The sequence below is a fragment of the Trifolium pratense genome, linkage group LG1 (genome assembly GCF_020283565.1).
Source record: "Trifolium pratense cultivar HEN17-A07 linkage group LG1, ARS_RC_1.1, whole genome shotgun sequence".
Taxonomy (NCBI): Eukaryota; Viridiplantae; Streptophyta; class Magnoliopsida; order Fabales; family Fabaceae; genus Trifolium; species Trifolium pratense.
In genome coordinates, this window is record NC_060059.1 from 41,314,477 (window position 1) to 41,330,039 (window position 15,563).

The window sequence follows — 15,563 nt, forward strand, 5'->3', positions numbered from 1 at the left end:
AAAACAACCTGAGCGTTTTAACACTTGAGTGGAGTTAAAGCTGGTAATACCATGACATTTTTTTTTTAATTATCTGGTTAGAGGAATTAAGTATAGATTAATAGTTTATTTTAAGTATTATTTTTAAAATATAATTTTTTGAAAAAAATTGCGATTTTAACTATTTTGATCTTTAATAATGTATATTTATGTTATATGATGTCAAAATTCGTGTTTCAATTTAGAAAAAGTAAATATAAAATAACTTGTAATATTTTGAAAAATGGTTTTATAAAATCTATTTTAAAAAATACAAAGAAAAAAAATCCATTTTTTATCTATCGTTAGTTGGGTCAATGGTGATTGACGCTAAAATTAATATGGGGTGTCACGGTTCCATCCACCGCAACTGCGATCGGGAGCAGACTGAAACCACTTGATGCAAGAACTGATCTCAAAACAGATTAAACCGGTAATGAGGAAAAAAAAAATCTATTTTTTTTTTTTAAACTTAACATACTCATAGTTACATTATTAAAAAAATATAGTATTTAATTTCTAGTTTTTACAAATATTAACAAATAAAATTTCAGTCATTTAAATGTTGGAGTTGTACCACCTCTCTTTACCTTTTTCTTGCTAAAACAAAAAGCTTGCACCTTTCAACTTCACTGCTTCATTGCTTCAAATGGTAGGGGTTCGAGGACAACCGACCTATGGTGGAAGCAAATCATGGGAGGAAGACATTTACTGGACCCATTTCCAGTTCATCCATTTCACACAATTTCTCCGCAATGATTTTCATCAACAACTTGTTAGTATTCTTCGTCATTCTTTTTCTTTTCTTTCACGTTCAAAAATGGAAGAAAAATTCAACCTTTATAAACTTATCATATTTGGGTGTTCAGTACATTTTCATGTTCATACTGTTTTTCAGTTCTTTTCAAGAAAGTTTTGAGCTTTTGGTTATGAATACTCTGTTAAAGTTTTCCTTTTTTTGCCATGCTTTTTAGATTATTTTTTAAAATTCATTTTATATAGCTTAGGAACTGTGACATTAGCTATTAATCATATAAATCATGTACTTGAGATGATTAATGGTTGTTTCTCAAGAAAATAATTATGTTTAGTTTTTAGGTATATGTATGTTGTGTGAACATTTCTTTGGCTTTTCAGCTGAATGTGTATAATCACAAATAGAAAATTTATATTTTAATTTCAGGCACTTCCCAAAGCATTTTCAAACAATGTAAAGAAGAAGTTGCCAGAAAATGTAACCCTTAGAGGTCCTAGTGGAGTTGTGTGGAATGTAGGGCTGACTACTAGAGACGATACCTTGTACTTCACGAACGGTTGGCAACAATTCGTGAAAGATCACTCTTTGAAAGAGAATGATTTCCTTGTCTTTAAATACAAGGGTGAATCACATTTTGAGGTTTTAATCTTTGATGGAGAAAGCTTATGTGAGAAAACAGCTTCTTATTTTGTCGGAAAATGTGGACATGCTCAAACTGAACAAGGGGGTAGCAAGGCAAAGGACACAAACACATGTGCTGAAGAAGTCATTAATACTGCTTCGAATGGTGGTGTAGAAACGTTATCAGGTGTACTTTTTGGAACTACCAATGGAAAGACTGGTAATGCTGGTGTCGAACCTGTTTCCCCTGAGAAATTAACGGCTGATGCACTCACTAAGACCACACCTATACAGGTTCCATTCCAACCAACTGGTAAAAGGACTGAGAAGCCTGTTAATGAAGTTATGCCTGTCCAGACTAAGAAGCGAGGAAGACCACCAAAAGCGGGTAATTCTTTTGAGAGAGCACATGATTTGGTGGCTTGTAACAAGCAACACTCAGGTAAAAATATGTTGCTCTTTTCCATTAACTTTTACTATATTAATTCTACATTATTTTGGAACTAAAACTTTCTGCTGTCATATTTTTTTTTTGTGCTGCACATGCTTTGTTATGACGTTAAAAGCTTAAGAATATAACTCCATGTCCGTTGTGCAAACTAGTTTTTCCCCCGTTTATAATGGTCCTAACCATGATTATCAGCAGGTTACAATACATGTGAGTCGTATCTTCATTCGAAATGAAACTGAACGCAATTGTTATGGATCTCTAGTGTGTATCTATTTGGACATGAATCCCGTCTTGAATTCTGATTAACTATGATTGATTATGTTTAATTCTAATGAATCAGTAGCTAAACTTAGGGTAGCCCACCACTTTTTCGTTAAATTTGTTTAACCAACCCCTTTTCTTTTGTCATTCGATTTATGACAGCTTATACTTTTGTTATGTCACTTGTTTTTACTTAAAAATGACATACTTTATGACAGTGTTGTCAAATATCGGCCATGGCAACGCCATTGTGGGTTTATGGCTTTCCGCCATGCCCAATTTTGTGAAGAAAAGATTGTGATTTCCATTACTTTGCTTATAGCTCAAGCACACCGTTGCCTTTGATTTCCCTAGTAAACTGATGATTGTCTTGGAAAGAGCATTTTGCATTCAAATTCTTATATTTATGCCACAGCCCACAGCTTATCCTTTTATATAAAACTCATGATTGAATTGTTCAATTCCTCACAGCAGCAGCTATCCTGAATAGAAGTGGGAATGAAGACGAGGAGGAAAAGATAGCCCAACCATTTACCTCCTCTTTTCCATATCTTGTTAAAATAATCAGAACGTGCAATGTCATTAGTTCACGTACTCTGGTGAGTTGTTCCCTTTTATGATTCTTAATTTACCTCCTAAATAATGTTGCTTTCTCTCTGCCCTTATCTTTTAAGTAACTTGTGTAGTGTTTCATCTGCTTGAGAACATGATCTAGTTGGAGTATATTAATTTTAACCCTATAACAGTATTTCTCCTTTTATGTATGGAGGATGGTAAACATTTCTGATGTATACATTACAAGTATAAGATGATCTCAATGAAAATTCCATCCATATTCTTGTTCTTGCACTTCAATGCATGTTGGAGTCATATTTCAATACTAAGGGTCTCTTTGGATAAACCACTTATTTGTTTGCTACTTATAGCACTAGCGCTTCTTATGATAAGCCCTTGCTTATAAGCTTACATAAATTATTTTCATAGCAAAAGATAGAATAAAGATAAATTATTTTTATATCTGCTATGAGCTATTTTCATAAGCTATATTGGAAAACTTATGAAAATGAGCTGAAATTTTTTTATGAAAACCATCAAAAGTTCTCTTGAACAGTTCCACAAAACTTATGCTAGTAGATAAGCTTAAATAAGCCAATCCAAACATGCCCTTAGTAAAGATGCTGCTTGAAAAACTTCTCAACTATTGCTATTACATTTACAAATTGACTTTGTGCAATTACTATGCTGTATTTTTTCTAGAAGTACCAATTATTATTGTTATCATAGTTTCCTTCCCTTAAAATTTTGTATTGAACAATATTGCAATTTTAACTTCTCAATGCTAAACTATTGAGCATTTGTTGTTACACTGTAGAGAATCCCATATCAGTTCGGTGCTGAACATTTCCCTGCCAGGAGAACAGAAGTTAAGCTTCGCAATTCAAGAGGCGAATGTTGGACTGTGAACTCCATCCCAGATGGTAAAGGAAGAGGAGCTCACACCTTTTGTGGGGGATGGATGGCCTTTGTTCGTGATAATGACTTAAAAGTTGGCGACGCGTGCATTTTTGAGCTAGTTTCTAATTATGTGATGCAGGTTTATATATCTGGTGTTGGAAAGGAAGGTTTTGATCATCAAAATGGGCATGCTAAACTTAATAGCGTATAGCTAGCGACACTTTAACCTAACTGCTAACGTTCTTGTTTGTTAGACAGATAAATCAATCTTCGATGAAGCTTTTTTGTGGTAAGAGTTAGAAAAGACTATGCATTTGCGCATGTCAGTAAATTGATGCTGTCTCGTCAGCAAATATATGTCACCATTCATATCCGGATTAGTTTTATCATCACTAATCAAGATCATAGGATGTAGGCACTGCTTTTTGTGGATTTGTGATTGTCTATAACATTCAATATGCTCGTGAAATTGAAGAGGTAAAACTACATTTTGATTTTTGTCTGTTGTTTAAGTGTACTCCATCCACAAGTGGTAGATATTATAATCCCTTAACAAAACTACATTTCTTCCCGTTGTCGGGTGTATGTGGCGCGCCATGCTTCGCTAGTTTTTCTCCATCTCACGGTGTTTTCTGTTTCCTTCATCAACATGTGCGCTATCGCTTCAGATCATGCCTCAGTAAAAATTGTGTTAGTATGAAACACAATGTGCTAAATTGTCAAGTTTCGCGTGTCTTGACTCATTGACACTTACACAATCTTGGTGGACCTTAGTGGACTTGGAAAAAATTCACTAGCTTGAATTTAACTATTTTTATTTGATCAACCTTCATTCAGCTACTTAGGACTCAATTAAACCTAATTGACTGTTTTTCGTGTTCTACCCGAATATTTTTACGTGTAAATAAATTTTAATGAGTGTTGAGCGTGAAAGAAAATGTTAAAAAAGTGTTTATATGATTAAAGTAACCAAAAAAAATAAATAGCTTTTTAGTTTATATAAAAGTCTCTAAAATATTGTCTAAAAATATAAAATTCTCTAAAAACGTTTCACCTTTTTTTTTTTAAACATTACATGGAATTTATTCTTTAAAAAGTGATTATTTATGAGAAACTTGTGTGAAACAAGAGTAAGGAAGCGACAAAATTCACAGATAATTTGAAAATGAGGAAGAGTGTGAGGATGCGAAATCTATTCACATTTTGCACTCAAATAAGAAAACACAAGTAGCACATCATTATCCAGAAAATAATCATTTTTTTTTCATTATTCATAGGTTACCCACAGAAAATTGGGAAAATAATCCTTTAGCTTTATTCACGGTTTACCCACCAAAAGTTGGGAAAATAATGACAAGCGAGTAGCACCCTGTCATTATGCATTGGAAATTGCAAAAATAACCCATTTGCTTTATTCACGAGTTAAATCCTTGAATATAGTACTCAATAGGCCACTATCATTATCCACTGTAAATTAGAAAAAATCCTTTTACATTTGTTAATGAATTGAATTCTCTAATACAATGCACTAAATATATGAAACAACGGTAAGAGAAGCGATAAAATTGACAGATAATTTGAAAATGATAGGAAGAGTGTGAGGATGCGAAATCCATTCACATTTTGCATCAAATGAGAAAAAAAGAGCACGTCATCATCCGAAAAATAGTCTTTTTTTTTTTCATTATTCACGGGTTAACCACGGAAAATTGGGAAAATCCTTTCGCTTTATTCACGGGTTACCCACCGAAAGTTTGTAAAATAACGACAAACAAGTGGCACCCTATCATTACCCATTGGAAATTGCAAAAATGACCCTTTTGCTTATTCACGACAAGCGAGTAGCACCCTGTCATTATCCATTGGAAATTGCAAAAATAACCCTTTTGCTTTATTCACGAGTTAAATCCTTGAATGTAGTGCTCAATAGGCCACTATCATTATCCACTGTAAATTAGAAAAAATCCTTTTACATTTGTTAATGAATTGAATTCTCTAATACAATGCACTAAATATATGAAACAATGGTAAGAGAAGCGACAAAATTGACAGATAATTTGAAAATGAGGAAGAGTGTGAGGATGCGAAATCCATTCACATTTTGCATCAAATGAGAAAAAAAGAGCACATCATCCGAAAAAGAGTCTTTTTTTTTTTTTTTTCATTATTCACGGGTTAACCACAGAAAATTGGGAAAATCCTTTCGCTTTATTCACGGGTTACCCACCGAAAGTTTGTAAAATAACGACAAGCAAGTGACATCCTATCATTACCCATTGGAAATTGCAAAAATAACCCTTTTGCTTTATTCACGACAAGCGAGTAGCACCCCATCCTTGAATGTAGTGCTCAAGATGATACAGAAAACGAGTAAGAGATCACGATAAAATTGACAGGGGGTTTAAAAATAATGAAAAGTGTGAAGTATGCCATAAAGAATAGGTAATTCATTCTTCAGGTTTTGCGCTTAAGAAACAACAAGCGAGTAACACGCTATCATTACTCGGCAGAAATTAAAAAAAACAACACTTTTGCGTTATTCACCGATTAAATCGAGTTAGGATCCTCTCCATTTCCAATTATTTCCATTTCCTCCATTATTATATAGTTTTGGAAATATAAATGTAAAAGTGTGACATTAAGTGGGTCCAAATATCATTTATACACCCAAAAACATTTAAAAACTTTGGTAATGGAAGAAATGGAAACAATAGAAAATGGAGAGGATCCCAACTCGATTAAATCCTCAGTACTCTATTTGCAGTAAAAAAAAAAAACAAGAGTAAAAGAAATAGCTTTTTCCAAAAAAAAGAAAAGAAAGAATAAGAGAAGTAACAAAATTGAGAGATAAACTAAAAATGAGAGGAGAGTGAAAAATAGACAATAAATATGCATAAACAAAAAAGTAAAAAGACAATAAATATGCAAAATCTATTTTTTATATTTTGAGTAATAAATTATTTTGATCCTTAAATATATACTAACACATTATCAACACATTTAAATGTATCAAAATTATACTTAATTATCTCTAATGCATATTTTACTACTCGGTGGCTTTTGTTAACCCTAAACAAACATTGAAATATACTAAATTTATTTTTCCTTTTTCACAAAGTATTAACAAAAAAAATAGTAAATTAGAATTTGAGTTGAACATTTCTTCCCATTGAAGCTTAAACCCTTTCTTTTACTTTTCTTTATTCTCTATAAAAACCAAACAAAGCTTCAACCTTTGAACAATTTCAATTCATTCTCTGAACTCTGAACTCTGCTTGAAAATTGAAATGGGAGGAAGAGGACAAACCAGTGGTAGCAGCAGCAAATCATGGCAGGAAGAAATCTACTGGACCCATTTCCAGTTCATCCATTTCATTCTTTTTCTCCGCAATGATTTTCAGCAACAACTTGTGAGTACCCTTTTCATTCTTCTTTTTCTTTCTTTTCATGTTCTAAAATGAAATAAAAATGTAATCTTTATAAATTTTTCATATTTGGGTGTTGAAGTTTCTTTTTTTCATTATTTTGTTATCTTTGTATAATTTCTTTAACTTCTTTTGAAGAAAGTTTTGAGCTTTTGATTATTGGATACACTGTTAAAGTTTTCGGATTTTTTTTACAATTCCTTTAACTGCAGTTAGTTCTTTTGAAGAAATTTTGAGCTTTTGATTATTGTATAGATATGCTTGTTTTTGAATAATGGCTTAGGAACTGTGTCATTAGCTATGGATCTCTGTGTTTTTTTTTTGTTTTTTTGTTTCTATTTTAGGTTTGAGACAATTTGTTCATGTATTAACCTGATAAAATCATGCTTTTGTGGCTTAAAGGAAAAGAAAAGGAACTGATTGTTGTATTTTATACATGTATAGATATGCTTTTGTGTATTTTTTCTTGCTTCATTATCGATGTTCGATGTAAATCATGTACTTGAGATGATTAATGGCTGTTTTTCAAGTAAATAATTATGTTTAGCTCTTAGGTAGATATGTTAAATTCTTAATCTCAAATGGAAGTTTTATGTTATGATTGCAGGCACTTCCGAAAACATTTTCTAACAATGTAAAGAAGAAGTTGCCAGAAAATGTGACCCTTAAGGGTCCAAGTGGAGTGCTGTGGAATATAGGGCTTTCTATTAGAGATGATACTGTTTACTTTGAGGACGGTTGGCAACGATTCGTGAAAGATCATTCTTTGAAAGAGAATGATTTTCTTCTCTTCAAGTATAATGGAGAATCACTGTTTGAGGTTTTCATTTTTGAGGGAGAAAGTAATTGTGAGAAGGCAGCTGCATATTTTGTTGGAAAATGTGATAATGTTAAAGCTGATCAAGGAGGTAGCAAGGCGAAGGATACAAACACTTCTGCTGAAGAAGTAATTACTGCTTCTGATGGTGGTTCTTCTGAGAAATTTCGGCGTCTTAACAGTACTGGAACACCATTAGCTGTACCTTTTGAAACTACCAATGAAAAGACTTCAAATGCTGGTGCTAAATCTGATTCCCCTGAGCAGTTCATGGCTGATGCAGTCACTAAGACCGCTCCTGCAGCGCTTCCCGTGCAACGAACCAGCAAAAGGGGGGCTAAGAAGCCTGTTGTTGAAGCTGTGTCTGTCCCGGCTAAGAAGCGAGGCAGACCTGCCAAAGCAGCCAGTTCTTCTCCTGAGCCAGTACTTGATCTGGTGCCACTTAATTTGGTGGTTTGTAGTAAGGACAAGGAACACTCAGGTTAAAAAATTTCTTCTCCATGCTTTAATTTGGTGGCTTGTACTATATTAATTCTAAATTATATAGGAATTATAATTTTCTGCTGTCATGCTTTATTTTGGTGATGCACATATGCTTTGCTATTAATTTTGTAAACGCTTAAGAAGATAACTCCATGTTCATTGTCCAAACTATCCCCCCCTCCCCACTCTTTTATAAGGGTTATTTTATCTTAATCTTACTATACTTGTGATTCGTATCATGACTCGATGCTAAACTAGTGTTGTCTATGTCCACTTGAATGTCATATTAAATATTATTAATATTGAATCCTGATTCACTATGATAAATTTTGATTTGTTCTAATGAGTTTTTCCACAATAAAATTTTGCATCCTCAACAACCTGCTCCCAATCAAAAACTTTTTGAGAAAATATCATAGCATACCAGACATTAGAATACCAGATCACAGCCAATTTCTCTCTGGTCTTCCTATTACCAGACGAGACTTTTAAATTGGATAAGGTGATCAGGACCCCTGAGCTAGAAAGGTGGTTGAAACCCCAAGCCACTTCAAAGATTCAATCCACACCACTGAAAAAATTGTATAAATAAAAAATAGATGAGCTGCACTTTCCAACTCACCGCACCGATGCCTTTTTGACCGCTTCTGCATGTCCTGTTTACCATAATAATTAATAAATACTTGCATTCCGTTTGCATTTCTCAGTTTCTCTTTGATTTCTTGCTTCTGTTATTTTTCTGGTTTACAACACTTTTATTGGTAATGTATCTTATGATATATAATAAGATTCAATTCGCGGTTTGGAACATTATAGGTCTTCCGATTCATGATATGAATCTCGATTTATAACCATGTTCATAAATTGAACTCAGGTTTGAGGTCACGTGTTTACTGTAGCTTTTGATCGAGAATACTAAGATGATACAAACCCTATTTCCAAATTTTTGTTACCTACCAATCTGTTGATTGATGGCCCTTATCAAGGTATGAAACAAATTGGACAAATCAAGTCATAAGAAGTATCTTAGACTAAATAACACATTCTAGAACGAGCCACACATGCGTAGCTTTACCTTATGTTTCGAGCAATGCCTTATCTTACATTGAATAGGGAAAACAGTTTATGGTTTTAAAAAAGGAAACTGCAAATCATTATGCTTTACTCACCATTTTTTTCCTTTCAATTTTCATGATTTCAGGGAGCAAAGGCAAAGAAGATGTGGATGATCATGAAATTGAGGATGGAAGCTGATTTCGTTTCGGTTATGTTGATATAAAATAGTTTTTTACCATCTTGTCTGATATGATGGTAACAAGAAGACTCTATAGCCCTTTAGTGAGTCTATATTGTTGCAAATATTTATAGCTCAAGGTGGCTATTTTATAAGTAGTAGGTCTCAAAATTTCAAATAGCTTATGTGATATGCATGCATATCTTTTGAGAACAATATATTGCCTAGTTTAATAGTTGATCATGAAATGTGTTGTTATTATCTTTGTTTCTAGTTTCTGTCATGTGAACATTCTTTGATAGGATATACTTGCATTACTTGTAGCTAATGTGATATGCATGTCTTTATTTTCTGTTAAAAGGTAAGTGAAACATCACAATGTTGCTATGGCGAAAAAATATGCTCTTGGCTATCATAGCATATTTACTTATAGTGGAAGTTAATAGTTATAATCTGAAACTGAAAGTACTTCATTGTACTTCATGTTAAGTTGTCAAGAGTTGTTGTTATTTCAGTTTTGAATTTTCTTACATTGTACTTTATGCTTTTAAATAAAGTACAATGTAAAAAAATATATATTTGTATAAAAAACTGAAGAAAATGCAAAAATAAAATAAAATAAAAGAACTCGTCAAAAAATAATATTGGTATAAAAAGCGGAGAAAATAAAATTAAAAATAATTTTATTTTCTCCACAAATAAAGTGGTAAACACCCATGAAACTCACATATAAATATAATCATTTTGCTTTATTTATGAATTAAATCCTCGAAAGTAGTGTTCAAGAAGATACAAAAAACGAGTAAGAGATCACAACATAATTGACAAGAGTTTAAAAATAATGAAAGTGTGATGTGAAGTATACTTTCATTATAATTGACAAGGATGTGAAATCTATTCTTCACATTTTGCACTCACGAATTGAATCCTCTGATGCTCTAGAGATACAAAATATGAGTAAGAGAAGTGACAAAATTGAAAGATAATTTGAAAATGAGGAAGAGTGTGAAGTAGATTATTAAAGATGTGAAATCCATTCACATTTTACACTCAAATAACAAAAAGCAAGTAGCACACCGACATTATCCATTGGAAATTGAGAAAATAATCCTTTGCATTATTCACGAATTATCCATGGAATTGGAAAAATAACGACAAGCGAGTAGCACCCTATCATTACCCATTGGAAATTGCAAAAATTATCCTTTTGCTTTATTCACGAATCAAATCCTTAATGCAGTGCTTAAGACGATACGAAAAACGAGTAAGAGATCACGATAAAATTGACAAGGGGTTTAAAAATAATGAAAGTGTGAAGTACACTATAGAAGATGCGAAATCCATCCTTCATGTTTTGCGCTCAAGAAACGACAAGCGAGTAGCACGCCATCGTTACCTAACTTTTGCGTTATTCACTGTTTAAAACCTTGAATTCAATGCTCCATTTGCGTTAGGAAAAACAAAGTAAGATAAAACAACTTTTCCAAAAATAAAAAGAAAAGAAAGAATAAAAAATGAGAAAAGCAACCAAATTAAGGATTAAATTGAAAACGAGAGAAGAGTGAAAAAGATACTATAAATATGCACGAACAAAAGTAAAAAAATAAAATAGGCAAAATCTATTTTTTATATTTAGAGTAAAAAATTATTTTGATCCTTATATAAGACATTATTAATACATTATAAGACTTCTATCTTAACAATATCAACACCTATCATTTGAGATAGGAAAGTGAAATTTTAATATGAGATTATACATTTTATAAAAAAAGAAAAAATTGGTAATAGAATCCTAAATTCCTAATAATGAAATGTTACAAAAAAAAAAAAGTGATTATTCTGATTCAGCCACTGTAACTCGTGAAGTGGTGAAAGCCCTCGAAAGTACAACTTTTTTGGATTTTTATGTTCTCTATAATAACTTTACCAAAACAAATACATTATTTTTTAGTTGATTTAGGGTTTTGTGTTCTTCATTACTCTATTTTTCACTGTCCTTCATTTTCAATTTCACTCTCAAAACTGTTAAAAGTTTCAATCTTTTCACCACTTCCATATCAGAAATGGTAGGAGGTGGGTGCAGATCTTGGGAGGAAGACATTTACTGGACCCATTTTCAATTCATCCATTTCACTCAATTTCTTCGCAATGATTTTGATCAACAACTTGTGAGTATTTCTTTTTTTTTTTTTTTTCCTTCCCCTTTTTCCTTTTTTTCTTTCCTTACATGATGTAAATAAAAAAAGAATTTTTTTTATTTTTTTTAAGTATTTTTTTTTTTAAAGAAAACCCTTTTGAAGGGATGAAATTTGGGGGTTGAATGCATGCACTACATATTTTTTTTTAACTTGCCCTGATTTTTTTTATAATTTATTTAACTGAAGTCAAATTATTTTTTATGAAAGTTTTGAGCTTTGGAAAAACTGTTAAAATATTTACTTTTTAACCTTTGATTATAATACTGATATGTTTGATTTTTTAGCTTTGTGTTTGTTTTTGTGACACTTTGTTTTTAGCTTGCATTGTTATAGATGAAACATGCATTTACAATGTAGGTTCCTGTCCATACATGCATCTTGATAGGATCTTGCTTGTGAGGCTTCAAAGGTGAAAGTGAATGTGTAAGCAGATTTGGAGATTGTAATGTGGTTGATCTTGGGCTGTTTTTCAATTAGATAGTAGTACCTAATTGAAATTATTACCGGTGTGTCTGGCGTCCGACACGTATCAGTGTTTGACACCAACACAACACCTCCACATGTGATTGCATTCAATTAATTTTAAAATTATTACCGGTGTGTCTGGCGTCCGACACGTATCAGTGTTTGACACCAACACAACACCTCCACATGTGATTGCATTCAATTAATTTTAAAATTATTACCGGTGTCGACGTGTCAATGTTTGTGTTGTGTCTGTGTTAGTGTTTCATAGGTTATGATTGACTTTTAGGCATATAGTCTACCAACATGTCTCTCTGCAGCTCAAGCTCATGTTGTTATATTCTGAAATAGGAATTTACATTTTGTTTGCAGGCACTTCCCAAAACGTTTTCAAACAATGTCAAAAAGAAGTTGCCAGAAAATGCGGTCCTAAAAGGTCCTAGTGGAGTTGTGTGGGATATTGAGCTGACAACTAGAGACGGTATTGTGTATTTCATGAACGGTTGGCAACAATTTGTGAAAGATCATTCTTTGAAAGAGAATGATTTCCTTGTGTTTAAGTACAATGGAGAGTCATTGTTTGAGGTTTTAATCTTTGACGGGGAGAGTTTCTGTGAGAAGGCAGCTTCTTATTTTGTTCGAAAATGTGGGCGTGCTGCTGCCAATACCGAACAAGAGACTGCCAATACCGAACAAGGGGTTGGATGTTCTAGCAAGAAAAAGGACACAGATAATTCTGTTGAAGAAGTCAATACTCCTTCGAATGGTGTTGATGAAGGTGTTTCACCTGAAAAATCTTCACATCTAAACAGTATAAGAGTGCCATTTGCTGTACCTGTTGAAACTACCAACGGAAAGACTTCTAATGGTGGTGTTGAATCTGCCTCCCCTGAGCAATTCATAGCCGATGCGATCACCGAGACCGAGCCTGCAGATGCTGCCACTCAGAAAACTAGTAAACGGACAAGGAGGCCTGTTTATACGTCTGCCCCGAGTAAGAAGAGAGGAAGACCACCAGGAAGACCTCCAAAAACATCTAATCCTGATGAGAGAGCTCTTAATTGGGTCACCGGTAACATTTTTACTTATGAACGTCGTCGACAACAGAAAGAAACATGAAACAGTTGTGGTGAAAGTGGTGCCCTGATCACATTGTTTTAACCATTGCATAAGGAATTATTTATACCAGCCAATGAATGCAATAGTAAAGACTATCTGCGTATCTGTGGACCACTATAAACCACAAATGTCACCAAGAAATATATCTGACTACTGGTTTATCAACATTTCTTTATCTTCAAAACACTTGAATGAGTGAAATTTCTTACTGAATATTTTGAAAAACTGACATTTTCAAAGGGGCCATACTCCAATTTCATGTAAATATTGATGATAGGAAAAAGTGTGAGAGAATGTGTGCATGAATGAGTGGATATTCCAACATTACATTTGGTGTCCTCAAATTAATTTTAGACCACAATAAGCATAGTAAACTTGTTGATACAAATACCACTAACAATAATCATAATAAGCACACCAAATTTCTGTAAGGAGAGTTTTTTGGGTAGAGACAGAGTGTTTTTTTTTCCCCTTAGAAGTTTGTTATGTGCACTGCCTGGCAGGACATTCATTTGGTAATAGTTGGACATTGTTGTTTACTGTGTTCTTGTTTTAGTAACGTTGTGGCACTTAACCGGTGTTTTTGTGGAGTCAATTAAAGAAATAAAAGCACTTTCCTTCTATGTAGCACCGACACATTTGATTGAAGATGTGTCCAATGTCCTACTCTGACACACGTTACTACATTCAATTAATTCATTTTCTCAAATTATTACTCATGTCGACGTGTCAGTCAGTATCGAGTCCAGTGTCCATGTTTGTCTTAGTGTTTCATAGCTTTTCTTGAGTATTTCTGTTTAAATCGATACGTGGACTGGTTGTTGACGTGGTAACTTATTTTGATCATATTTTTAGATGCTGAGATTTCTCCTAAGGGTTCTCCCAAGGGTTCTCCAAAGGGTAGATCTGCGACACAGGAACTATATACCTCAAATAGAAGGCCTGTCACAAAAACTGAGATTGAAAATACTCTTCAGTTGGCCCAGGCAGCATGTACTGACGAATCCTTGCTTGTAACTATGCGACCTTCACATGTATACAAGAGATTCTTCTTGGTAAACTACTTCCTCCCTTTCTTTACTTTTTTAAACTCGGTTTTAATCTTAATATATTATGCTAAATAAACGGTTATTGTTATTTTTTTTAACTTCCTGCATTTTAAACTTCATTATACATACATTGTTACTTACTAATTGTATTAACTTTTTTGGTGACTAGTCATTCCCAAATAAGTGGATACTAAACCATCTTTCTCCATCATCTCAAGACGTGATATTGCGCATGGGTAAGAATGAATGGCTTGGGAGATACTTGTATCATAATATTCGTAACAATGGAGGACTTACTGGTGGGTGGAAATATTTTGCCCTCGACAATAACCTTGAAGAGTTCGATGTGTGCTTGTTTAAACCAGCTGGTCATATGCATGACTTATTGATCTTAGAAATGAGCATTTTTAGAGTCGTTGAGGAGATTACTCCTCTTTCTGCGGTGCATTCTCCAGGAAAGAAGAGGGGAGTTAAGAGAACCCCGCCTGGTGCTACCCAAAAGGAACATGAGTCCATTGAAGGTGCGTAACCATGTCGTCCGCGGAAGTTACGTTAATGGAATTATGCAATGTGTTAACAGTTGTGTTAGGGCTGTAGACTAAGTTTAACAGTTGTGAATTCAACAGGAAAGAAGAGGGGAGTGAAGAGAACACTGACCAATGGTGTCCAAACAGAACTCGAGTCCATTGAAGGCGCGTAACTGTGTCGTCCGAGGAAGTTACATTAATGGAATTGTGCAATATATGTTAACAGTTATGTTAGGGCTGCAGACTAAGTTATGTACTATCGTTTATGTTTGTACTTTTTATGTTGTGTCGCATTGTTTAACTTAATCTTCGACTTCTACCTAGGTAATTCACTGTATGTAAACTTTCTATTGCAGTAGCTAAACCTTTTAAGGTTCAAGTTTGAATAGACTATCTACCTTCATGAATTGCTAATATAGTTCCTGATACTGATGAGTACCTTCGCTCCACGACACGTAGAGGTTTTGGAGTGAAAGTTAGTTTCGTAGTCTACTAAAAAACCGTTAGTTTCGAAGTCTGGTAATATAGTTCTTGATACTGTTGAATTGCTAATATAGTTCCATTGAATTTTATCATGTTTCTCCCATACCAGATTGCATCACTAGCCTTTCCTCTCCCTCCTTCCCCCCACCCACCATAGTCATCGATTGTCACAAAATGCAAACAGCATGAAGTGTATATAC

General features: G+C 33.6%; 2 protein-coding genes across 3 annotated transcripts; both read left to right on the forward strand.

Moving 5' to 3' along the window:
• The first annotated feature begins 629 nt into the window (after nt 1-629).
• On the forward strand, nt 630-4,035 carry LOC123885982 (B3 domain-containing protein REM16-like). Of its 2 annotated transcripts, none has more exons than XM_045935324.1 (4): nt 630-793; nt 1,202-1,838; nt 2,580-2,707; nt 3,481-4,035. In XM_045935324.1, the coding sequence occupies exons 1-4, from the start codon at nt 668-670 to the stop codon at nt 3,772-3,774; spliced, it is 1,185 nt and encodes a 394-aa protein (XP_045791280.1). In that variant the 5' UTR covers nt 630-667; the 3' UTR covers nt 3,775-4,035. The 2 variants fall into 2 exon arrangements, with proteins under 2 accessions (XP_045791280.1, XP_045791282.1); XM_045935326.1 differs by having other exon boundaries at nt 2,583-2,707.
• Nucleotides 4,036-6,743: 2,708 nt separating this feature from the next.
• LOC123885991 (B3 domain-containing protein Os11g0197600-like) lies at nt 6,744-15,287 on the forward strand. The gene is made up of 7 exons (XM_045935335.1): nt 6,744-6,973; nt 7,596-7,956; nt 11,593-11,690; nt 12,558-13,257; nt 14,160-14,359; nt 14,523-14,874; nt 14,980-15,287. The coding sequence occupies exons 1-7, from the start codon at nt 6,851-6,853 to the stop codon at nt 15,051-15,053; spliced, it is 1,908 nt and encodes a 635-aa protein (XP_045791291.1). The 5' UTR covers nt 6,744-6,850; the 3' UTR covers nt 15,054-15,287.
• Nucleotides 15,288-15,563: the final 276 nt, after the last annotated feature.